This window comes from Uloborus diversus, chromosome 2 (genome assembly GCF_026930045.1).
Source record: "Uloborus diversus isolate 005 chromosome 2, Udiv.v.3.1, whole genome shotgun sequence".
NCBI lineage: Eukaryota > Metazoa > Arthropoda > Arachnida > Araneae > Uloboridae > Uloborus > Uloborus diversus.
In genome coordinates, this window is record NC_072732.1 from 27,470,339 (window position 1) to 27,496,171 (window position 25,833).

The 25,833-nt window shown below is 32.5% G+C and overlaps 1 protein-coding gene across 1 annotated transcript in view; it reads right to left on the reverse strand.

Moving 5' to 3' along the window:
* Positions 1 to 2,324: 2,324 nt before the first annotated feature.
* Positions 2,325 to 25,833, reverse strand: part of LOC129235141 (INO80 complex subunit D-like) — a 31,879-nt gene continuing 8,370 nt past the window's right edge. Inside the window, exons 2-9 of the mRNA XM_054868831.1 lie at positions 25,170 to 25,276; positions 24,863 to 25,083; positions 20,037 to 20,137; positions 15,965 to 16,098; positions 12,499 to 12,736; positions 8,887 to 9,021; positions 8,455 to 8,592; positions 2,325 to 3,441 (exon numbers count right to left, since the gene is read on the reverse strand). Coding sequence (XP_054724806.1) covers positions 2,372 to 3,441; positions 8,455 to 8,592; positions 8,887 to 9,021; positions 12,499 to 12,736; positions 15,965 to 16,098; positions 20,037 to 20,137; positions 24,863 to 25,083; positions 25,170 to 25,276 — 2,144 coding nt within the window. The 3' untranslated portion in view covers positions 2,325 to 2,371. The remainder of the gene's footprint in view (positions 3,442 to 8,454; positions 8,593 to 8,886; positions 9,022 to 12,498; positions 12,737 to 15,964; positions 16,099 to 20,036; positions 20,138 to 24,862; positions 25,084 to 25,169; positions 25,277 to 25,833) is intronic.

Consider the following 25,833-nt stretch of genomic DNA (forward strand, 5'->3'; position numbering starts at 1 on the left):
CTTGTAAATATTTATCAGAATCATAAACAAACAAAATACTTCATTTAATTAAACTCAGTTTGACAAAACCCAAAGTAGTCCAAACACCTTTTTGTTTGGAAAAATTAAACATACTGAAAGGGAATAGTTGCACAAGCAAGAGTGGGTCATCTATTAAGCATATATTAATAGTTACACTATTAATATATGCTTAATAGATGGCTATTAAGCATATATTAATAGCTGTTGTTATCTTTCAAATGTAATTTTTACTTTAATGAAGAAAATAGCATAGCTGCCAACATATCAACTTTAAAAATCTTACCATGCATGTTGTGGGTGTATTTGTACACTTTTTTAACCAACACACAACAAACCATTAAAACTCAAAACATTATATTTTCAAATCTTTACTTGTAAATAATCAGCACAGGGGGGAAAAAAACTGGATTAACAAAAGAGAAATATAGAATTACAACAAGCAGTTAGTTTCAAAAAAGCAGGTCTGTGCATTTAAAAATTTAAAAATACAATTGTGCACTTTTGAAATATTGTCTAATGTTTTTCTGTAAGATGCATCATTTAACATTAATCCTTAAAAATATTCTTTTGGAAGAAACTAATAACTTGCTGTATTATCTTACTTTTTCTTTCGTAAACTAATGCAGTCAGCTGCTTTTGCTGAAACTACTTTAACTGGAATTCAAGCTTTCTTATGTTGCTGACTTAGCAACATTCAAAAATTTTATTTCAATAACTTATTCAAAACTTTTTTTTTTTTTTGTAATTTCTTAATGATTAAAATGTTATCCAGGTTATTATCAGACAGAACTGAAAAACTCTGCCCTTGCCTTTCTGACACTACTGAATATTCTTTCGCACTCTGCATTGCTGTGAGGTATGGCTAGAATGGAAAGCATAGAAAAGGAGAGCCTTTTATACTTCAATGAACCATTGACATCAACTAATTTCTTCAAAGAGCAGAATTTTTTATCGATCCTCTCCCTTTTTAGCACAACATCGGGCAAATTATCTATTTGTACAGAGCGAAATTCACTTTGGAGCTTATCTCAGGCTCTTCATCTGCAGTTTCTCTATTCTTCTGAAGCAACATAACAGGAAACTCATTTAAAAAAAAAAAAAAAAAAAGCAATACCAGAGATCTAAAACCTAATTATCTTACAATTATACCATAAGATCTTACAAACTTACAATACCTCCAAAAATCTTACAATGGAAGGCTAAATCTTACAAGTTGGCAGCTATGAAATAGGTGTTTCCTACAGAGAGGGTTTCAACCTTCAAATTATTGCAGGATTACATACTGTAATTAGATATGAAAAATTAACACCGGTCCATGGCTTAGTTGAAAATATCCTTAACGATAAACAAACTGCATTCCCTCTTTGGTTTGATTGATAAGGTTGTACTGTACTTTATTAAAATCATATTTTATAATGTTTTGTATGACACATAAAGTAATAGATGCATAAATTTAATAAATTCAAAAGTAAATCTATGCATTATTATCTGAAATGAAACAGAACCCCTGCTGCTTTTTGGGGAAATAACCTTATTAAAAAACATTCACTTTAAAGTTTCTTTTAAACCCACAATAGCAGTATTTTAATAATAAAATAAACTATTCATTCATTATTGAATTGCTGAAAAATTATTATAAACTTTCCATATTAATAAAGATTTCTTTTTAACAAATAAAACAAATATAACTTTTTTTACACATTAAAGAAAAAAAAAAGGAAGATGAAGAAAATGTTGGGAAATTATTAAAATAAAGATATCTTTAAAAGATAAAATGTTTGGAAATATATATATATGTATATACATATATTAGTTTACAAAAAATGAACACTTTACATTTTTATCTCAAAACATAACAAAATCATATAAAATTTTCACCAGTTATATACCAAGAGGTAGATTTGTTTGTGACTAAAATAAAGGTTAAAAATGTTTAACCTGCTACACAGAAAATTTTCATACCAATAGAAACAGCAAATATTGTCGGATGGTCCAGTAACTCTTATGTAATCAAACATAATTCTTAAAAGCACAAAACACCTGTACAAAATAAAACTGATAATCAGAGTGAGTTTAAGAAGCTACACACAATCTAATAACACACATTCACACTTTTTAATGAGAATCTTTTACACACATTAAGAAAACACATTCCAAGTTGAGCATGATGCTATTATTAAGGTACACATACCCGTCCGAAACCTGCCTCGTGAAGATCGAAAAGCATCGGGCGAGGAGAAGCACCCCGACACTCGTCCGACCTTCCGGACAGAATGATGTGCAAAACGTACACCTAAATGCATTCCTACATGGTACGGCCAGTTTTCTGTACATTAAACATAAGCAACTGCTAGGAAGCTCCTTCCTGAACTATTACTTTTACAGAGTTAGTCTGCTGCAAAGAGGATGCAGGTCTACTGGAAATGTTTAAATTGTGCACTGGTTGCTCAGTTGTACTACATATCACATTTTCTGCACTGCAGCCCGAGGACGCCATCAGAGACGAATCGACCGATTCCAGCGACATCTCTGCACTCAGTTCTTGGAGAGGGTACTTCCCGACAAAGGCATTGGCGTAAGATGCGGCTCCTTGTGAAGTCACTAGGAAACCATTCTGGTAGGCCAGCTGCGAGAGTGCGAGAACTTGATCCGGCGAATTGAGCAACCAGTGGTTGGAGTTAAGGCCCCCCGCATTAGACATGAGACTGACCTCTTCGGAGGCATTGTTCCCGCCCACAGACGATACGGAAAACGTCGTCTGGGGTAGCTGGGGTGCACTGGTGGTGGTGGTTTGACCCAGGTTGTAGAGGACTGCAGACAGCAGGGAGGCGTTTCCGAGAATCCTCGCATCTGCAGTCCCTTGGTTGGTGGCGGCGGAGCTCGAAACGCAGAGCCCGGGAGAAGCATTCATGAGAGAGGATGAAAACGCGGGGTCCAACTGCATGGGATGTAGCCCAGCCAGAATTTCAGAGTGGCCGTTGAGCATGTGCGGGTGAGAAAGATCCGAATTCACGAGAGGTAAATTTACGACGTTGGGAATTGCCGAATTTTCCGACACCGAGGGAAGCTGGCTCTGGTCGAGGGGTTCAGGGACCATGGCAGACAATGCCTGCGTAAATGAGTTCAAATCACTTGTGGTAAAGCTGCTAGAAATAACATTTAAGCTGTCCATATGGCTGTTCGATAATTCAGGGAAAGAACTGTCATCAATTGCACTTGTCAAGTTATCAGCACCCAATAACCCTTCATGAATTTCTATGGAACGTTCTAGTTCTTCCAGATCAGGTCCTGTCGTAGTGTTTGATAATTTGGCTAAAGATTCTTTACATAAGTGGACGTCTTTGGAGACAGCTGCTAATGCTCTTTCTAGTTCCTCAGTTTCTTCTCTCGTAGGAATAAGGTAATCACCATTCCTAGTATCTAAGATGGGGATGATTATAAATTGATAATTAGTAAACAGACATAGGAAATATACAACATATTTCTCAAATGCTTATTTACAAAAGAAATTAATACCTTTGCACAAAAGGAATACACACATCTATATACATACAGTGGTTAAAAAAAAAGTTTCTAAAAAATTGCAGTTGCACATACTTTTCTTTTTCACATGTCGAAAAATTAATGTTTTGTATTACATTGTTTTATTTTATAATAATTAATTTTTTCGAGACCAAAATCCTGTAGCAGAATTTTATTTTACTTTCTGCAACAAATTTTCTAGACCTAATTTCTTTCTGCAAGAATGCTCCGTGAAGTGAAAAATTAATTTATTTATTAACAAATTTTGCACAACTACTTGTTTAAGTAAATTCATATATACAAAAACAAAAAGCATTAAAGCTCAGCATCAGGGCTTCCAACATTTTCAGTTTTCGCTAAAGAAAAAAAAAGGGACCTTGAGCTAAATCTATATGGTTAAAAATATTAACACCATCGTAACAGCAATTGGTAAGTGGAGAAAAAAATCAAAAATGTAGCCAAAAGCAATGTAAATTATTATGCTAATTTATGTAATGCTAATGTAAGTTATTATGTTATAGCAGGAGGTGATTGCTTAAACAGAGATGCCACTCTCATATTTAAGTTTTCAGTCTTAATCTCTTAGCACTTATTTGTAGTTCTTAATACCAGAAAAATACAGAAGCAACATCTACTCAATATTCAAAGAAATAAGATCCAAAGAAAAAATAATTTTAAATTAAAACATGCATTACAGTTCGGGGGAAAAAATCCTTCCCCAAAGAAAAAAACAAACTAAAACATGCATGTGATTTGAAAAAATAAATAAAGATCCCCCCTCTCCTCCCAAAAAAAGACTAAATTAAAATATACATTACAGTTTATAAGAAAAAAAAACATGCTTGTGCTTTTGGGAAAAAATGAATGAATAAAAGTTACCCTCCCATAAAAAAAAAACCCTCATGAATACATGCAATATATAATATTATAAACAAAGTATCCAACTCCTCCAAAAAGGAAAATAAAATTGAAAAACACATTTTAGTCAAAACAAATCGAAAATTCAACCCCCCCCCTATGAAAACACTTAAGCAAAATTTATTGCAAAATTTAAAGCAAAATTAAAGCATTTAAAGTAAAAAGAAATCCCACCCTGCCCTCTCCCTCATGTGAAAAAAAGAATTTAAATTAAGTACTGGAGCAAACAAAAGTTCCCTTTTCATATAAAGAAAAAAGAATTTAATTAGAATATGCATTTAAAAAAAAAATCTATAACTCTTCCAAAGAGAAAAGATTTTCATTCATATAAGCACCCCTACCTGAATAACAATTGGTCAGCCCAAAATACCACACAATCAGGGGCGGAAACAGAAAAATCTTTTGGAGGGGTCCGGGGAAATTGAATACCACCTCCACCATACACTGTTTTTTAACAAGACTTATTTATTATTATTTTTTAAAGATCCCTTCAGTTCAATGAATTCACTTAAAATACATAAATATTATGCACTAATATACTTTGAATGTGGACATAAATTGTCTTTAATGTTTCAAGCGAATTAAATGCTAAACTCAACATAATGTCATCAAGATGCTGATGCTATACAATAAGGGATTTTAATTAGAAACAGTGTCATAATGATTATAACACGAGGCTAAAGTTTTTTTTTTTTTTTAAACCCATACCTCATTTGAGTTTTTACAAATTAATTTCTTTTTTATTACAAAATATTAAGAATGAAGCTATGATTAAGAAAATCATAGCTTCATAATATTTGTTTCATCGAAGAATTCAGAAACTATTTCTGAGTGAGTTTTAAAGCAGTTGCTGATTTGTTCTTAAAATCATAAAACAGTTGAGATAACATATTGATACCACATGCCGTTTCCCTTAATATCATGGTTTTACCAAGAAACTACCATATGATTTCTTTCATTTTGAATTTTTTATAAGATAAGAAAGAAATTAATTTTTTGGAAATAGTTTCCTGGATCAAAATGACTTTTGTAGGCACGTCTATATATTTCTTAAAAAGTGTTAATTTTTTGTTCTGTTCTATAAAAGAAAAATTAATGGACGAACTGTCATATTACTTTTCCTTGAATTCGACACTAGTGAGTTAAATGTATTCTGCCACTCTGGCCTTTGACTCCAATACTACTTCTTTAACAAACAAAAATGTTTTTTTTTTTTTTCAAAACATGCTTTGTGTTTTTAACTAACTATTAAAAAAAATAAATTAAAAAAAATGCTGTATAGAAGTTAATTAATAATAAATAAGATAGTTAATTTAGTTCATCCTTTTAGTTTCCTTTTTAGTTCATCCTTTGGAGGGGCAAGGCGCCGCCCCCCTAAAATCCGCTACTGCACACAATTTATTAAGTATTCCATCTGTTTTCTGTTGTTACAACCTACGACATTGCAAATAAATCATTTTTTAAGGACTTATATCAATTTTTCAACAGAGGTGAAGAAAAGCTCGAAAATAAGTCGGCACACCGGTTAGAACCAGTTTTTATCCATGCCATATCTCCCAAACTCCAATGTTGCAGATTACCACAGTCATCAATGATTGCTTAATTGGTTTATTTTTTGACGTAAATTGTTGCAATTATTTTATTTTTTTCACAGAAAATCAAGCTTTTTCCTTAATTCATAGTCAAGTTACATTTCTTAACCGTGAAACAGCTATCCTTTGGTATTGTTCTTGCAGAATGGTTTCACTGCTGACTTTTTTTTTCTTCCCCTTTCCCCCCCTAGTGCAAAATCTTTCTGCAAACTCTATCCCATTCTGCGACAATGTCGCCGTGTCAGCAGCTTTCTGCAGCGGGGATCAAAATAATTTAATCATTTTAAAATTTAATATTGATTAACTCTAATGATACATTACTAATTACCAAACCAAGAGCTTATTTTACTAGTTGAACTTTAAAAACACACATGGCTGTGAAAAATGATAATTTTGATGCATTTTATCTTTGATATCAAATATATAACTTAATAAAAATTTTCTGACACTAATATCAATAAAAATCAACAGTTGTACTTGGTAAAAGAAAACAAGATAAATTGCTTCCAAAAGCAATAATAAACATACTAAATAACGATGGGAAAAGTATTTTGGAAAAAAAGCAGCAAAACCAATTACATAATGTAATACAAACGAATTCATGATGATTAAAAATCGAACAACAAAAACATAATCAGCACCTAAAATTCTTAGATTGTGTTATCATATACAGACCTCAACTCTTTCATATGTAAAAGATGGTCGAAACCTGTATAAATTACAGAACATTTGGGGCAGGGGTAGTAAGTACTCCTCAAGATGAGTAAAATTTACATTGGAAGAGAGGTACATTCTCAATAAGACTTCAGGCTTGGTATTGGGATTATTCACTCTTAACAAGATCTTTCCCTGAAATGTGTACCTAAGAGCAGTAAAACATTTTGCAGACATGCTGTTTTTATGTTAGGAGAGAAACTACGTTAGAATTGAGGACAGATGCTTAATGAATATGCTTCTTAATTTTTTTTTTTTTTTAGCTCTCTTAAAGGAATTGAATTGTGTTTCTGTTGTAAAGATTGTCCGAAATTATAATGGGAGCTATTTACGCCAGTTTTATTTCTCATCTGTTAATAAACATTGAAAATAAAATAAAATTACTTTTTCCTATGTTCTTCACAGAATCTTGTTAATTTGCAATCCATACTTGCGAATGTGCAAGATTCTGTATAGAACATAGGGAAAAGTATTTTAGTTTGCAATGTTCATTTAATAAATAAAACTTTTCCTCCTTCTTAAACACTAAGGCAGGTATTTTTACTGAAATTTGAGCAAAAGTAAACATTGAACTCTAAAAAAAGTGACACAGGCTCAATGACTAGTGTAGTCAAACACTCTTAATATTTGTCAACATTTTTGCAAAAAGATTTCATTCATTTCAACACTAAAATTATGATTGAAAATGATCTCCACTTTTGTTGTAGTAATCAGATTTCTAATCAACAAACAAAATTTTGCAAAAAAAAAAAAAAAAAAAAAAAAAAGAAAGAAAGACATACTCTGTGTCATGAAGAAAGAAAATATGAAAACAGAAACCAAGCCCATACACATACAGCTATGAGTGAAAAGCCTACAGATGTTTACAAGGGCCAAATGAATTTATGATAATAATTGTATAGAGCAGCCTTTTCACAGAACCTGAAAATCTAACACCCCCTTTGGGGGGGGGCTAAAGATATTTGTCAAATATTACAGCTAAATATCCCCCCCCCCCACATCAGAAAGTTATTCACATTTAGCATGAAAGGTTTTTTCATGAAAGGAAAATCAGAAACGATTCCTAAGTTTGTTTTATTATAAAATAAATATTAAATTGCAAAGTTCCCATATTTTTCTTTTCATAAGATCAAAAGAAATACGTCATACATGAAGATTTTGTCAAACAGTAAAACTTTGGCCATAAATTGAGACTAACAACTACTATCTGGAGGAAGCCAACGTAACAGCAATAAGTATATTTGTGCTTTATTACATTTCCAGATACTTCTCAGCAAACCTTGTGTTGAGAAAACTAGTCGTTGGTAAGAAATAAATAGGTACCTTTGAAAGGTACTTCTTTATTTCTTAACAACCACTTGTTTTGAACTCAAGATGCTGTACTCGAGATGATGCTAAGGTAAAATTTCATCGATGGTTATTGCTTATATCTGAAAATATCTCTTTGCCAATAACCGCAAGAGCGAGTAAAGATATTTCTAAGAGAACATGAGTAAAATGAAACATTAATAATGATGTCATGCTAGTTTTCAAAATGTTACGATTGAGATACATAAAATATAGGTCGGAAATAATTGAATGTGAATAAACTAATGAATTTCAGAAAATTAAACACTCACATACATAATAAAAATGAATGTTGGTGCTACTTTAATATTGACAAAAAAGCAACAGTCAAAACACTTACCTATAAAAAGATCATTAAAAGCATCATCTGGAATTTTATTAAGAACTTCGGTAAAGTCGTGCTCTTCAAGCAACTTTGTAGCTTGATTTGCAAGCTCTGCGGTATCTAGGGGGAGCTCTAATGTTTTTTCAATAGCACCTATAAACATAATTGAAAATTTACTTCACCCTTTTTAATTAACACAGAATCAGTTAAAGGTTTGTAAAAAATATATTTGTTTCAGGAGCACAGCTAACAGATTATAGTGCAAATGACAGATTTATGAGAACTGACAAAGATATCCGCAGTTTCAAATTATGTCTAAATAGTATAAAATAAGTTTACATTTAAATTTTTGACAAATGTGAATTAAAAAAATTAAAAAATCTTATGATGAAGAAGAAAACTGACAGAGAAATCTCATTAAACCACTTTAAAATATAACATACTTACCAGGAGAGAAATCTTCTAAGTCACTTTCTATATCTGCTGGCATTTGACCATTGACATCTTTATTTAAACCGGGTACAGAATGAACAGCTGAGGATTGAATCACATTTGGAGCAACATAACTTATTGTGGGCATTTCTGAAAAGAATTTTTATAAATACATTACTAGATGAACTTTATTTAATGACTGCATGAAACCTCCATACGAGGCAGAGAAGAAAAGGGATGTAAGTGGATTTTTAATAGTTTAGAGTAAAATGTGTTTGAAGTTCATATTCTAAGGGGGGGGGGGGGCAGAGAAAAATATAAGAGGAGGAAATAAAAAAGAGTTCATAATAACTGAAATATAATTGCATGATGACTGAAACATTTAATTTTGTATGGAAAAATAAAACATCTTAATCATTCCTTACTTGAACCTTAAAGATAAAAAATGCACAAGTTAAGCAGAGCAGTAAATATTAGCAACAAATCTCATGCTCTCAAAATTAACTTGAAATAAAATTCAAGATGCATGTGAAATAAAGCAATAAATAATGTTTGCTTTAATGATAGACATTTTAATACTTGGCTTTTAAAAAAACCTTCAAAATTATCATTTTTTATTTAATTTTATTTATGAATTTTATTATTATTAACTAGCTGCGTGCCCAGCGTTGCACGGGCTCCCTAAAAATGAAAGAGATGTTCAGCTCATGTTTTTGTAGCTGACATCAGTCTCTAACGCGTTAAGGAATAAATAAATGCGTGTAATACAGGGTTTGCAAAACACCAGTAAAACATATTTTCGGCAAAAATCTCATTAACACTAATAATAGTTATGAAATATAATGAGTATTTTCAATTAGCACAATAGACGAAAAAATATGCATTATCAACTATAATCTGTGCACATGTTAAACTGAATTATATCTGATCGACTATATCTGAAATATTTCTGTACAATAACAATCAGCTTTCCTTATAAAATGACACACTGCTTGGTTGATTATGTGAAACTAAAGCACCAAGAATTAAAAATACTGACCTGCTTTAATTTAATACCAAGTCATGAGATTCCAACTAAGCTTTAGTTAAAATCATTAAAAGCAAACTTTTTTGTTCAACTCTGTTTCACTTAAAGGAATCCAAACAATCTTAATTTAACGTGTTCTTTTCACTATACGAAATGCAGTTTCTAAAGTAAAACCAGGAAGGAAAAAGAGAGTTATTACAATTCGAAAACTCACCCATGTGAAGGGAAAAAGTCTAAGAAAATAAACATAATTAGTCGCGCATCCTAAATTTACCAAAATATGAGATTTGTAATAACAAAGTTACACTACAATAAATAAACATAACTGAAGAAATAACTTTCATGTGCTGAAAAGAGTCAAGAATGTAGGCTGTAGAAAATAAAAAAGGGCAGACGATAAATAAAGGTTATGTCAGAATACAGATTACGTCAGTCCCACTGAATCAATTGTTAAAATGTTATTTATTAACACAAATGTAAAATGGCAGCTGAAAGAAATAGAAATCATTGCTTAGAATCAAAGGGAACCAAAGCTAATTTTTATAATAAATTTCTAAACAAGAAAATTGCTTTAAAGAGTAACTTCAGGATTTATATATCAGAATGAAAGAGAAATTTAACTAATAAAAAAAAAATTCTAGATGGAAATGTTGTTTTAAGATTTGGACAGCAGCCAAAAAATTCCCTTTTAAAACAACTATTCGAATTTTATTTGCTCACATGCAAAATGGCAACAGGAAAGAAACAAAAATTCCTGACTAACGTAATGTTAATTAATATTTTAATTAATATCTCCGCTAATTAAAGTCGTACAAGTATGAGACTAGTCCTATTGTTTTCCTTGAAAAATTTCGAATTGATTGGTATCTCGTTCGACTATCGATTCGCAGCAATTCTTGAAAAGATTGATCTTCAGATGGACAGACAGACAGCTGGACGCAAACAGGTTTTAATAGCATGGATAGATTTTCCTTTGGTAGTTTACATGTGCAGGAATTCATTTTTATTCTGTCAATTTTTTAAAAAAAATTCTCTGTGTTTTCTAGGTTTTTAAAGAAATTTTCAAAATTCCCTGGTTTTTTGTCAATTTTTGAATTTTCTGCATTTTTCCTGTTTCTTCAAGTTTCCCTGTGGCATGGCAACCCTGTTAGGGATCATTCATTGTCGATGAATTTACATTAATTGTTCATGCTTTATAGTTTGTATAGATATGTTTGGATCTAAAAAAAATGGGGGGGGGGGAGTTATTTTCTTTGAGGTGGGAATTTTTGGTTTTAAAATTTGAGAAATGAATGTAACTTTTATTAAGTGGAAGAAATGCGTGAAAGAGAAGAGCAATATAAATTTGTGTATCAGCAAGCCACTAATTGTTCTAATCAAAATTCTCTCTTTCTTCCAGGTTTCCAAGTCGAATTTCACTGACTGTCGGTGATTAAAAATTGCAGTATGTTTCCAATATAACATAGTAAAAATTCCCAATATCATATTACTTTTTTTTTGATTTTAGAACAAATTAAAAACAAGAAAATACATGTAACTTCAATTCCTTTATGGAAAATAGACTATTTTTTTTTATTTTTTTAATTTACGACTAGCCATTTGGCGGCATCAATCATATTGCTTGGCATGGACAATACCTTTTTGCAACCCATATGTTTTCTTTCAGTTTACTTTTTCCTTGAACTTTTTAGTTCAACCATTTATAAATACAAATCTATGACTGTTTCTATGTTCTATACCTACACTTTAATTGAATGATAATGTAGGCATTAGTTACCAGTTAATTTCATGCATTTAGCCCCCCCCCCCCCCCCCCCGGCCTAACAGCACTTCTTTCCATCCCATGTTTTCTTCTTATGATATTAAGTGAAAAACTGCAAACAGCAATTGCAGATGTAAACTGCAATGACAGTGACTTTTTCACGATTCAAAAGATTGTTAATGAGATTTTATTTTTGCCAATCTAAATACTTAATGTGCATGTCCGAAATTCAGCTTAGAAATTTAACTTGAATCAAAATGCAAAATTTTTTTTCTGGTTTTGATAGTCTACTTTTTGGTATATAACTAATTATGAAAGTTATATTTATTAGCTAAAAATATTTTTGTATGAAAAAGAAAAAGTTGCAGACCACATCTGCATTTCACAACATCTTTTTGACTCACAGACCATGAGGTTTTTAAAAAATTTATTTTACTTATTTATTTTTTAACAAGAAAAATTTTATGATACTACAGAAATGTTATACCAGTTAATTGCAACATTTTTATGATGATTTGCTTTAAGAAATATTTAAATGCCCAAGAAAAAATATTTCTTGCACTTTTTGTGAAAGAGACTTCAGGCGGCAAATCACTTCACTGTCTGAAATATCTTTCACAAACTTTCCAAGTGAACGGAGACGACCGTTTGTGTAAAGTAAAGTGCAGATTTCTGCGAAGTAATCAAGTAAGTGAATCAGACTATGAGAAGCGATATTAGGGTACCTGATCTGTCTGGAAAATGCTTTCTTACATTTTAAAATTCTAAACTGATATTTTTATTTTGCTAAGCAATTGCTTTGGTAGTTTGAGTAGCCATAATAATGAATTTTACAAACCGATTTGAGGATTAGATGGAGGAGAAACAGAAGGAATCGGTGGTGGAGGTGGTGGTGGTAGTGTCGGTGGAGGAAGAGGCTCAGTTGGCAGAGGCAGTGGTGATGGCGAGGTGGGACGGACAACAGCAAGCTTCTTCTTTTTCTTTCCTCTTTTAGGAGGCCTTGTCAAAGCAGATGGCTTTGGTTTCTTTCTAGGTTTCTTTGGCTTTGGCTCAGAGGCCATTTTATTGTAATTATCCTAGAAAAAAATCAGTTAGTTTTCTTTTTGTATTTGATCAAAACAAATACATTATGGTTTTTTGAACAACTAAAATAGAATTTCAGTAATTACTAAATAAGACGGAGCTTAGTGCATTTAATTATCAGAATGACAACTGAGATAGATATAACCATTTGAGAGATGTCATTGATGTTTAAGTAAAAAATTACTTTTTTACATTTTCCAGAACATACAGCATACAGCACCATGAAATAAAGCATAATTAAGCATTTAAAAAACAATGTTACTACCTTATTCTTTTTTAAAAAAGAAAAAAAAAAACCTTAAGTCAAAACAAAACAGAGCTTTAATTTTTAAAATAATTAAAGTAAAAATAAACAAAAATTTTAGAATTTTTTTTAAAATAAAGGATTCTAGAAAAAAATCGGACAACTTTAAGCCGCAAAATAACAAACTTGACCGATTAAAATTGTTTTAATAATACAGTGATATCTTGTTACAACTTGAGAGCAGACTCAATGGAGGGAGCGATTATAATGTCTCCGTGAGTAAAACTTGAGACTAAGATGTGCCCAAGTCACATGACTATTTTGGGAGCATGGTTGTCACTTATTGGCATATTATTGCTCAATTGGCTGTTAGAAACTTATCAGACAACGATGCTCATTACAAAACAGAACTTCAAACTCGTAAGATTTCAATTACTGAGACTTTTAGCAATTTTTACACATGTTGCCAAAGACTATGCATTAACTTTTGGCTTTGTTTTTGTTCGAACCAAAAATGAACGATTATCGTCCGAAATTTGGCGACCGCATTAAAATCTCAGTTATTGAAAAACAGTCTCAAACTTGCAAAACACATTTTGGAAAATTTTCTTAGAGATTTTCCTTTTTTTACCAATTACAAAATCAGAAACAAAACGAGTTCAAAACTTTTGTTAACATGTAAAATAATCCGCCAGAAAAATAAAGCATGCTTTTAAACATGATTAAATGTTTAATTCATTACGATTTAAAAGTTCGCCAAATTTTCATTACGCATTTTGGAAGTGTTTCAGAGGTAGATTTTTTGGTTACAAACTAAAAGTATCTCGGCATTTTTGCAACAATTCTTCTTTGACGATAAATAATTACTGACGGGGGAAAATTTAAGTTTTTTTCCTCAAAGTCGGGAGAGGGAAACATTGTCCCAGGTTTTCTAAAATGATTAGCGCAAATCAGTGTGATAAGATTAGATTTATTTCTATTCAAATAAATAGGCAGTTTCACATTACTACTGACTCTAGCAAAGTTGGGTACTTTTCAAAGTTATAAGTAAATTATGGATACAAAATAAAGATTGAAGTGTTCTGCTATTGATTTTAAATTCATTAATTTTTACATATTTTAAATACTGTTTTAAAATTATTACATAGGAACGCATATTAATTTTAAAGCATAAATGTATCAAATCATTACTTTTAAACCCAAAACTTGTTTTAAATGCGTTTGCTGTTTGCTTGAGCTTGGCAAGTAGATTACTTCCCAAGCAAAAGTGTACAAAATACTTCAGAGCTGTAAAAAAAAAAAAAAAAAATCCCTAGTTAAGTAAAAGTGTATTTATGGAAATAAAATGCTGACTCATGATGCATAATATTTCATTGAAAATGCATCTGTTTGTTACATTTCATTTTTCTTTCAGAAGCAAAAAAATAATACGTACATAACTGTGAAATGTCACTGGACACTTTTTCGTAGCTATTTAATATGCAATAAGAATTTACCATTGATAATACAAGGGACGTTTGAAAAAAAAGTTCTGTTTTGAAATAATAAAAAGAATAAGTAGAGATAGAGCAAAAAAATTTATTGCAAAAAAAATCTACCACCCTTACACTATTTTTCGACATTGTTCCCGCAATTTTCCAAGCATTTGTCATAGCATGGTACAAATTTTTCTACTTGTAGAACGTTGCCACCTGTGAAGTGATCCATGAGGACTTTTATAGGGTTTTAGCTGGGACGCTTTTGATAACCCACTGGACAGCCACGACCCCAATCACAGCAACCTTCATTTATTTTGGCATCTAAAGCCTTTTCTCGGCGGACGGCAGTACAACAGCAGTGATAAGCTCAAAGAACATGTTACCCCGAGGGGGAGTATACAGGCAGCAACATTCTACAAAGGGGGTAAACAAAAACCGTTTTGTTGCACCGTTGGTATTATAAATGCCTGGAAAATCATGGAAGCTATGTCAGAAAATACTGTAAACAGAACTGTACTGATTTTTGTGCAGTACATTTCGTTGCAATATGTAAGCTTGGTCTTTTTTTTATTCAAAAACGGAACTTACTTTCCGAACATCCCTTGTAATATATTTTTTTCCCAAATCAATTAAATAATAATCAACAATCAGCTCGTCAGCAAAGGAAAAACTTGTTCAGCGGTTACGGTCAACTCGAATTTGCTCGCCAAGTCACACGGTACTGTTGCTGCTTCAGGAAAATAAGGTTACACTTTCTCCATGTTTATTTCTTCCAGGGGTGATTGTGAGTTCATCAAAAAATACCTGAAAGTTTCAAAGCGAGACCGGGGGGGGGGGGGGACTTTGACCCTTATTACTTAAGTGCACCTTTGCCATAGTATTAAATAGTTCTGAGTCAAAATATTGTGTGTACATGTGATTAAATTTTTAATGGTTTACAAAGTTACTTTTGAGCTGGTGTTATACAAATTATCTTGACATTTATTTGTCCATCTTAAGGGATAGGTGTCCATCTTAAGGCTCTTGCAGGTATATTTGATGAGTATTATATAATTTAAAAAAATTGCCGAGGTTGGGAGATAAAAGCATAACAAAAAAAAAACATAATTCCGGTATTTTCGGACATGAAAATACCGGAAATACGTCCGAAAATACCGGAAATTCGGTAAAATACCGGAACACAATCACCCCGTTCTTCTCAATGGTTACAACAAATAACAATACAACAAAATATCCAATTCAGCAAAATAAATCTTCAGTCTCGATTTAATTAATTGCTTTAATTTCATTACAATGAATTTCCTGTTTCAACAAACAAAGTTTGAGATGCCTTGGAGTTTGCTGGAATGAGATTTCACTGTACCTACTTAACGCTGGGGGAAAAAAATTATGTCAGAAAAAAATCAAAACCAATACTAATCAGCTAATTAGTACGATTCTGAATTTTTTCTAACATTAGAAGTTAAACAAAACTAATCAAAAACTACAATCATAATTACCCTTTTTTTGGCATGTTCAAAACACAAAGGAAGTTCATGACAAACATCAAATACTGGAACACAACATTGCGTGTTATCTGAAAATTTAGCTGTACAGTGTTCAAATAACAGTTGATCAATGTTGTACATAATATCTGGCGCAGTAGTTAAGGAAAATAATTGTATTCTACATTTATTATTCTTACACTTATTTTATTTTGTGTTTCTATGGTTACACTTTTTAAATCCATCTTTTTCATTTTATTTTAATTTCTTAAAAGTATTTTAATATCTGTCGTCATTGTCACCTTCGGTCGAAAAAGTAACCTTCTATCTCCAAAGAAAAAAAAGTTACAAGCCGTTAAAAATAAAGTTTGAATAAATCTAATCTCCATTAAAATTACTGATATTTTGTTTCGAATTGCCACGGTTACGTCTTTTAGCTTCGCTTCATTTTAATATCTTAAAGGTCCACAAACTCGGCCCCATGGAATTTAAGCAATGTGGAAATGTTTTCGCTAATTCTGCATATTTTACGATCTACGTTATGATAATTCCCGCAGACAATGTAGAAATTGCGGGAAGAGTTTGAAAACTAAGAGTCTTAGCAATTTCCCCAAATTTGTGGAGCCAAAGACCAAGGGCCAAAGTTCTTCGGCCATGGCCTTGCTGATAGTGGCAGAAGCAAACAAAATGGGGTTATTTCCTTCAGTCAAAAGAAGTACTTTTAGTCACTGAAATTTTTTTTAACAGAACGGTTCAAACAATTGATAGTTTATTGAATTTTTTTAACTTTTCAATTTACAATGTTTGAACAGAACAACGTCTGTCGGGTCCTCTAGTAATAAAATAAATAAAAGACACAAAACAATAACAATGTTTTAAAAGGAATCAAAATGTTGATATTAAGTTATTATTAAAATGTTAACATTAATAATAAGTTTTAATATTGAGTTATCATTGGAAAAAAAAAATCTAAGTACATATTTTTTATACCCTATGGTCTAAAATTCGACCTAAGTTGACCTACCAACATCGAGTTTCTTCATAAATTATGCATGAAAATGTAGTTAAAAATATTGTAAACGCAATCATGGGCACCCATATGCAAAATTTAAAGGGGGGGGGGCTCAGATATTTTCCCCATAGAAAAAGTTTTCAGTACAGATTAGAATTATTAAAGTTTGACATTTTTAATAAATTAATCATTAATGGCTAGAGAAGAAATGTTTTTACATTTTTGCAAAGAAAAAAGCACTAAAAGCAAGGGAGTTCTAATTTCTAAGGGGGGGGGCTTGAGCCCCCTCTTGCCCCCCTATATGGGCACCCATGAACGCAATGTTACTGGGTTGAGTAAGCAAAAGTGGTCAAATTATAGGGTTGTCCAGATTTCAATAATCGAGTAATTATGCAATTTTTTTGCAGGTAACTTAAAATTTTTCAGGAATCAACAAATTTTCTGCAGAGTTCAGAGATTATAAGCAGATTTCTGCAAAGTTTCTTCTAGAAGAAAATCTGCAGAATTACACAATTATTGAAATTTTAAATCGCGACAGCCCTATGATTTGCTCACTTTAGCTAACACAACCTTATCCCATCATGTATGCAATATTTTATCTATATATTTTTATATTTTTATTAATTAGGAAACTCAATGAGGGTAGGTCAACCTAAGTTGGATCTTAATCTCAGGAGTTTAAACTCATTTTTTTTAAGTGAAAAGTTCTTTTATTAGAAAGGGAGTCAAATTTTAGAAAGGTGAAGAAGAAATATTGTTCTTGTTATGACTATTACAGCCTTTTGAGTATTCCCACATAGTAAAAGTTTATGATTGATGTGACACAACTTTTTTCCACAACTCTACCAGTTAAAACAGGAATTTCCAAACTTTTTTGATCTGTGAACCCGTTGCTAAGTGCGCCAATTTCTGTATTAGATCGGTCCAAAGCTATACACGCGCTGTAATAGTTAAACTCCAGCGTTCCATCAGATGTGAGCAAGAAATATGGAAATATAATGGTAAGAATAAGAAATTTACCCAACAGTGAGAGGGCTCTTTTACTGTTGAATTTTTAAATACAGTAGCCCCTCGTTATATCGCGCCTCGTTATATCGCTCATTCGGATATATCGCTCTTTTCTTCTGTCTCCCGAAATATTAAAGCCTAAAATAAGAAAAAAAACCATTTCTGAAAACATATGGTATTGCACAGAGAAGTGCAATACCATATAAACTACTTGACATCTTCTTTTGTATAGATACATTGCCTTTACAAGGAGTGAGAGACATCAAGCAAGTGTCATAGTAGCCCATGTAGAAGAGAACATGTGCCCTTCTTTTAGTACAGAAAAGATTTGTACTTGGTTGCACAAACCAGGATTTGCATCAAAGAAGGGAATAATGATCTGGACGGGCGAAATAGTTTCCTGGAAACAATCTGGTTTCTTTTACTTTTCACATCCTTTCTACAGCAAGTAAAACGGAATAGAAAACCTACTCGGAATAAGAGAGTATTGGAATGCTCATTCTTATCTCGCGGTAGCTCAGAAAGATCGTCTTCATTCGCCATTTGATGATTTTAACTTTCTGACGGTGAAAATTTACTTAAATTTCAATCTTGTTTAAATTTCAATAGGTGTGATAGTACCCACATCGAAACCATTAGAAACTAATGTCAAAAAGAACGAATGCCAATTTACTTGTGTATTACACATAACTATTTTTAATGCCCTAAGTTATATCTCGCTTTCGGATATATCGCTCTTTTTCTTTGTCCCCCGAAAAGCGCGATATAACGAGGGGTTACTGTAATGATAAACCACTCAGTTTGAGTGTTTACTGCATACTAGAAAATTAAAATAGAACAGTCCAAGAGAAAAGCTTAACATTTTATTCGTACTTTTTATAATAATGAGGGGGGGGGGAGAGTTTAGTGCAAAACAGACTAAAACAAACAACAAAGGTAGGAAATTTTTAATATTTGCTTTAAATTTGTAAATCATAACCTTAAATTTCCCTGACCAGTGATTTCCAATCTGTTCCTTGTTTTTGTGAGAAGATTGGCCGCCTCACTAAAATCTCTTTCCACAAGGTATGAAGACGGAAAAGCTGCCAAAAATTTTCTTGCAAAATTCCATAAGGTAGGATAAATTATAGGTATGTCTTTCTGGAGCCAGAAATGGTGATATTCTTTCCTAAACTGCACCTTCAGTTCTTCATTAGTGCTTATTCCAACCCGCTCTTCTTGTAGCACGACATTCGATTTTTCAATCCCACCGAAAGGATTGATAATCCATTGAGGCATTTTCATAGATAAAATTTACTCTAACCTGATTTTAAAGTCTGTGTGGATGGCATTTAAATGATGATCGTAAGTTGAAACGCCATCATTCTCGTAGCTTGTCTGTGACAGATTGAAACTAGGCGAATTCATGACGTCCTATGTTTTGTTTCATTAGGCTGATTCTTGCAAACAAGGCCGCAATAATTGACTTGGTTTTTATTAAATTTAGATTGTACCCTTGTAATTATAAATTGACCTCATTAAACATACATCAGTTAAATTAGCAATATCTGGTTTCCATTTAGTCACATTCTGTTTTAAATCGTGATCTTTTACATCCAAAAACAATAAAACAGTATCAAAAATAAAAAACCTTGTCAGGCATGCATATGATGATGCCAATGGATATTGATTGCAGAAATTTTTTTTACTGTGCAGAAAGAGAGAGGAAAAAAGAGGGCTTTATTTTCCACAACTTTAAAATAAAATTTTTAGGTTAAGCTTGCCGAAGATAGTTTTGCAATCTTGGATAATCTTGTCCCATTATTATTTCATACAATTTAGTAATAGGTACGTACAAAAGAGTAAAAACTGTGTTTGGTGCACTATGGAATTTTTGGAGCTATAAAATGTACAAATTTCTGTGGAAATTTGCTTAAATACAATCTTGGCTCATGGAACCCCAACTTTCTCTTTTGTTTGCAAGGGGGTCCCTGTGGACCACTTTGGGAACCACAGAGTTAAGAGTCCAACCGATCACCCTAAATTGTAACACCTTCTTAGAGCATACCAATAAGTAGAAAAGGATACGTTTCTTACAATGCCAAGTGTAAGGTAATGCTGTATTATTGCAAACTTCATCATCTTTTTTATAACTACAGGTTCTTTTCTCTGTTTCCAGAGGTTTGCTTCTAAAAAAATAACACAAAATTTCTAAATACATACATCACAAATTAGATAATTTTTAGATTCTGAAATCTTACTTTTAACTTTCACAGAAGAACAAGAGATCTTATTAGGAGGCATAAAAATAAAATTAGTTTAAAAATTCGTTATATCAACAACTTGCAAACTGTTTTAATTCTATTTATATGAAATGTCATGAGATATTCCACATAACAGGAATTGTATCAATATCAGCTGCTCATAAAGCAACAGTAATACATATAAAATGCAAAAAACAGTTTTAGTGAAGGTAAGAAAACAAGAGAAATGGAATAGTAGAATATGTCTTAATGAAGGAATAACAATATAAAAAGATAATCTTCAAGGATCTCTATGCTTTTTTCTACAGTATTACTAGTACAGCCACTGTACCAGGAAATAATTCCAGCTCCCTTCAAGTATGATAGCCATGCTAGTATAAAATTGTGCTAAATTCCATACATTAACTTGGAGATGGCCAATCCCATGTATGCATGCCACAGTGTTGCACCCAGGCCCGAATCTGCATACCCACAGTCTCGGCCCAAGTCCTTAAAGAGTCTAACGGCCCAAAAAATTGAAAAGAAAAAAAAAACTAGCACTAACACTTTTATTAATGTTGCAAATATAACACTGCTGGCCTTTGGGGAGAGGTCCTACAGATTTTGTTGCAGGGTTCCCAAAATTCATAGATCCAGGCCTGGTTATACCTCTTAGTATTAACAGTGGCACGGCAAGTTTTATTTGAAAAATTAAATTTGAAAAGAAGTGACTTTTTACTGTAATTTAAATTAATCTGTATTATTCAACACAAAATATTGTTACAATGCACAAAATTATGAGAGAGAGATAAAATAAAACAAGTTTGGTATGCATAGCATGAAGTAATAATAAAATGCAGCACTATAATAGTACTGTTCAGTATGTGCAGTAATTATATTTAAAACTTAAAATATGAAAATGGTGATGATTTACGCTATGCAATCAGATTGTTATCAGTCTTCCCAGGCATTGCATGCACGTCAGGAAACTCGTAAGAAGAATTCCTTTTCTTTTAATTACTATTTAAAGACTTAAGTTTGTGTGGGTTGAACATATTGGGTATACATCAAAACATGGGATATTTTTGAACCCTGATGGTGACTTTAAGCAATGGAAGGAAAACGTATGGCAGGGATTGCGTTAAGGATTTCGAATTGTTCGCCAGTAAATTAGCCAAATTTCAAAAGTCTTAGACAAAAACTAACTTTTACTCATTTTAATGTATTTTTGTCTGCAAAAATATTTAATCAGAAAGTGAAGTATAACTTAATTTTTGACAATTTTTTGAGGATAAGGGCAGGGTTATATCCAGGAATTTTTGTCCATTTTTAAGAATTTGGTGAGAAAAAAAATGCGAATTAAATAGTTTTTCCACAAATCATATGTAATTTTTCAAAGGAAAAAATGGCTAAAAACTTTAAGTGATATTTATCACTTTAATAAATTTGAGAGTAAAAGTATAAGCTTTCAACGAAGTAAAGACTGCATTCCTATCTTACCCCGATGTTTCAGACATCAAACACAATGAAACAAACTCGCCATTCAACAAGGCATCCGCCAACACTTTCTACTCGGTAGACTTGCTGCGCATTAGATATCCAATCAGCGAGAGGCGCAAGTACAGCGGCGCAAAGAGGCGAGAGGCAAACATCATCCTTCCTCCGATCCGATGGACTGTAACGCTCCGATCCGATGCTAACGCGCGCACCTCAATCTGCTCGGAGTGGTCCGAGGATAAAACAATTTTCAGTGATCGCTAGTCTGGGAGTTTTGCAAAAGGTTCGTTTTTAAGGGTCGGAATTTTGTGAAGGGTCCGTTTTTAGGGGTCCAAATTTTTTATTTAGACCGGACCTATTTTTTATTTAGATTAACATCTGAAGGGAGATTTTTTTTCCTCTGTGTATATTTTAGAGAATTTTCTGTTCGCCAATAAATTTGTCAAAATCGAATTTTGTTTGCCGATTTTACGATTTTATCGCATTTGACGAGTTGGCGAATGCTTAACGCGGTCCCTGTATGGGAATACATCTGACTACTGGTCAGATGGATGTAAGAACCATGGGCGGATTTATGGGGGGTCAGAGGGGGGCAATGCCCCCCCAGTTTTGGGAGGACTTTATATAGTAACAACACATCTTCCAAAAAAATTTTAAAAAATCTTTTTTTTTTCTTTTTTGACTTGTTCAGAAGGGAGAATTTTTATATTTGGATTATTATTTGGATTTATTGAGGGGGGGGGGCATAGAGGGGCAATGCACCCCAGTTTTGGGAGGACTTAAAATAGTAAGAACACATTTTCCAAAATCTTAAAACAAAAAAAATCATTATTTTTTTTCTTTTTTGGATAGTTTAATGAAAATGAAGAGAATAGCGAATGTCCTTTTCTGATGGGAGAAAAGAAAAAAAAAGAACATTAAATACAAATAGTACAGCTGTCACTGGGGTGCTAAATATATGCCTATATTCACTATTTTGGACTGAAAACCATTTGGGGAAGTATATAAATGAAATTATAGGCTAAACAAGCTATGCATTCAGCTGCAACTATTATAATAATTGACAAGTATTAAATTAGAACCTAAAACAAAGAGAACCCCCCTCCCCCATTGCGCTAACAGAACGATCTACTCATTATGATTTGTTTTCTTTCTCAGAATGTTTATTTTCAATTTGCGTGGCTTCAAAAACGAGATATTTTGTGTTCTTACAGACAAAACATTTTGAAGAACCTTCTGGAATTCACACGTTCAGATTGGTAAAATTGTAAAAATCCTTTAACCGTAAAAACTGACGAATTTTCGTAAAAATTACAAAAATCTGCAGGTAAGAGTGAATTACATATAGGGCCGGATTTGCCTATAAGATAAATAAGCCATAGCTTCGGGCTACTGCTTTGAAGTGGGTCCGTAACTCGCAAAAAAATTGCATGATTTGTTCCTTAAAAAATGAAAAGTGCTTGAAAAAACTAATTTTATTTTCAAGTGCTTGAAAACCTTGAATATTTGGAAAACGTGTGGCTACAAACCTGAAATTTTAAAATTTCTAACAAATGGTAGGGGGAGGAATGCCAAAATATGTCAAATTCAGCTTCTTGCTACATCCTGCATCAAAAGTGTAAAAATCATGGTGCTTACGTTTTTAACATATTACTTGAAATAAATTTTTGTGACTCAGATGTTTCATATCTTGCTATTTATTTAATCCCAAATGCAGTATTTTGGAAAGTCTTTTGTACTGATTACTTTTATCTTGCTTCTACTGCATATTGTTAATCTGTTTAGCCCGGAAAAAATGATACACTACCTCTATTCCTTTTCGTTTTCTGCACTGCTTATAATTAAAAACAAGGTTATTGTAATGAGAGAATTCTATAGTTTATTTTTTTCTTTTAAACTTAAAGTAGCTGTTTTTTTTTTTCCTTTTTTTTACAAAGTTTGAATAATACTGTACAATTGTATAATCTAGAACTCAATTTCAGAGACTGGAAAGTGTAAATGAGGTGCCTTAAATTATTAAATGTTCTAAAATCCTTGAAAAGAATTGGCACATTATAACCTACTAGGGCTCTTGTGCCAAAACACCCAATCTAACCAACCAAACCTTGAAAATAACTAGACAAGTCTTTGAAACTCCTAAGCAAAGTGTGCTTCAATTTTATTTCTTATCAAGTGTATAAATTATGAATTGTTCTAATAAGTAGTATGCTACTCTCATGTTACATATTTTCTAAATCTGTATAGCATTTCTTTTAAAGTATTAACTTACGCACATTTAAATCATAAAACTTAAATATATATATTTGTCTTTTTTTTTCCAGAGATTTTTGTCTATCCAATTAACCCTTATAAGGCTTCGAAATGCAGAATTTTATATCCATTTTACAAAATTTCCTCCGGGGGACAAACCCCCGGACCCCCCACATTAGGGAATATTCTATGTCCTACTTAAAAGGGAGCCCTGCGTCACTCTCTTGATACCAGTAACCTCTCTTCAGGTCAATTCAATAATCAGGGGTGATTGTGAGTTCATCAAAAAATACCTGAAAGTTTCAAAGCGAGACCGGGGGAGGGGGGGGGGTAATCTTTGACCCTTATTACTAAAGTGCATCTTTGCCATAGTATTAAATAGTTCTGAGTCAAAATATTGTGCGTACATGTGATTAAATTTTTAATGGGTTACAAAGTTACTTTTGAGCTGGTGTTATACAAATTATCTTGTCATATATTTGTCCATCTTACGGGATAAGTGTCCATCTTAAGGCTCTTGCAGGTATATTTGATGAGTATTATATAATTTTAAAAAATTGCGGAGGTAGGGAGATAAAAGCATAACAAAAAAAAAAAAAACATAATTCCGGTATTTTCGGACATAAAAATAACGGAAATACGTCCGAAAATACCGGAAATTCGATGAAAAAACCGGAACACAATCACCCCTGTTCAAATAGGACAGCATGAAAACACATTACTGAAAACGAAACAAAGAAAAAGTAAAGCATGGCCTTATGCATCAGAGGAAAACAGACCAAAACGTGGGGGGGGGGGGGGGGGGAGGATTTAAAATGTTGCTCAAAAAAAAAAAAAAATCCTGCCCCCCCAGGAACTCAGTCCTAAATCCGCCTATGGTAAGAACTATTATCCCCCAAAAAGATGCCAATAGGAAATAATTACATTTTTTTATGCTTTGGAGATCCTTTTAAATGCCTGGTAAGAATTTCAGTTGCTTGATTAGGATAAGCTCGAGCAGCCTCGACCAGTGGCTGCATAACATTCAAGCGATGCTTCCTTTCTTGTTGATGAAGGTTATGTAAGTGGCAAAGATGATGATAACTTCTCAGAAGTTCTGCTTTTAGCTGAGCACGCTGAGCTGACCGGGAATCTGACTTCATATTCTCTAAAGAGCTAAAAAGCAATGTTTACGTCAAAAAATATATTTATTGAGTCGAGTATAATCAAGAAATTTTTTATAAATAATGACACAGTACCTAGAGCTTCGCCTGTCCCAAGCACTAAACCAAGACAGCCGACTGAACAATTGACTTTCATCTTCACTATCGCTACTTTCACTTTCAGAAGAATCAAATCCTAAAAGAAATTCAAAGTTTTCACAACAGTCACTTAAAACTAAACAGACTTTTTATTGTAGAAGATTTACATTATAAAAATTTAGCATAAACAGGTTCTAATCTTATGAAGAAGCGGAACTGATTATTTACGATTTCTCTCTTTTATACATTGACTATCTTAGCATTAATCCCACATACGGACCCAGATAATTTAACCGAACAAGTGAACTCTGTTCGCTGAAATTTTCAGTTTGCAGACAGTTTTGGCATTTTCTTTAAACATTTATTTATCCAGCTTTCTAACTGCACCATGCACTGATTTTGTCGATTGTGTGGCAGTAACTGTGTGTGTGTGGTTACACATAAAACTTTTTTTTTTAATTTTGAACATTTAATAATCATGACATATTAGCAACCAAGCTTGGCCTCATGGTAGTAGCTCTCCACTTGTATATAACATTATATCATTACTGTTGGTCGCAATATGAGACTCGAGGCCCTCTTTTTTTGCAGAAAGTAATTTGAGTTTGTAAAGTTTTACATTTCCTCTCAGTCTCCCTCACATACAACTGCACT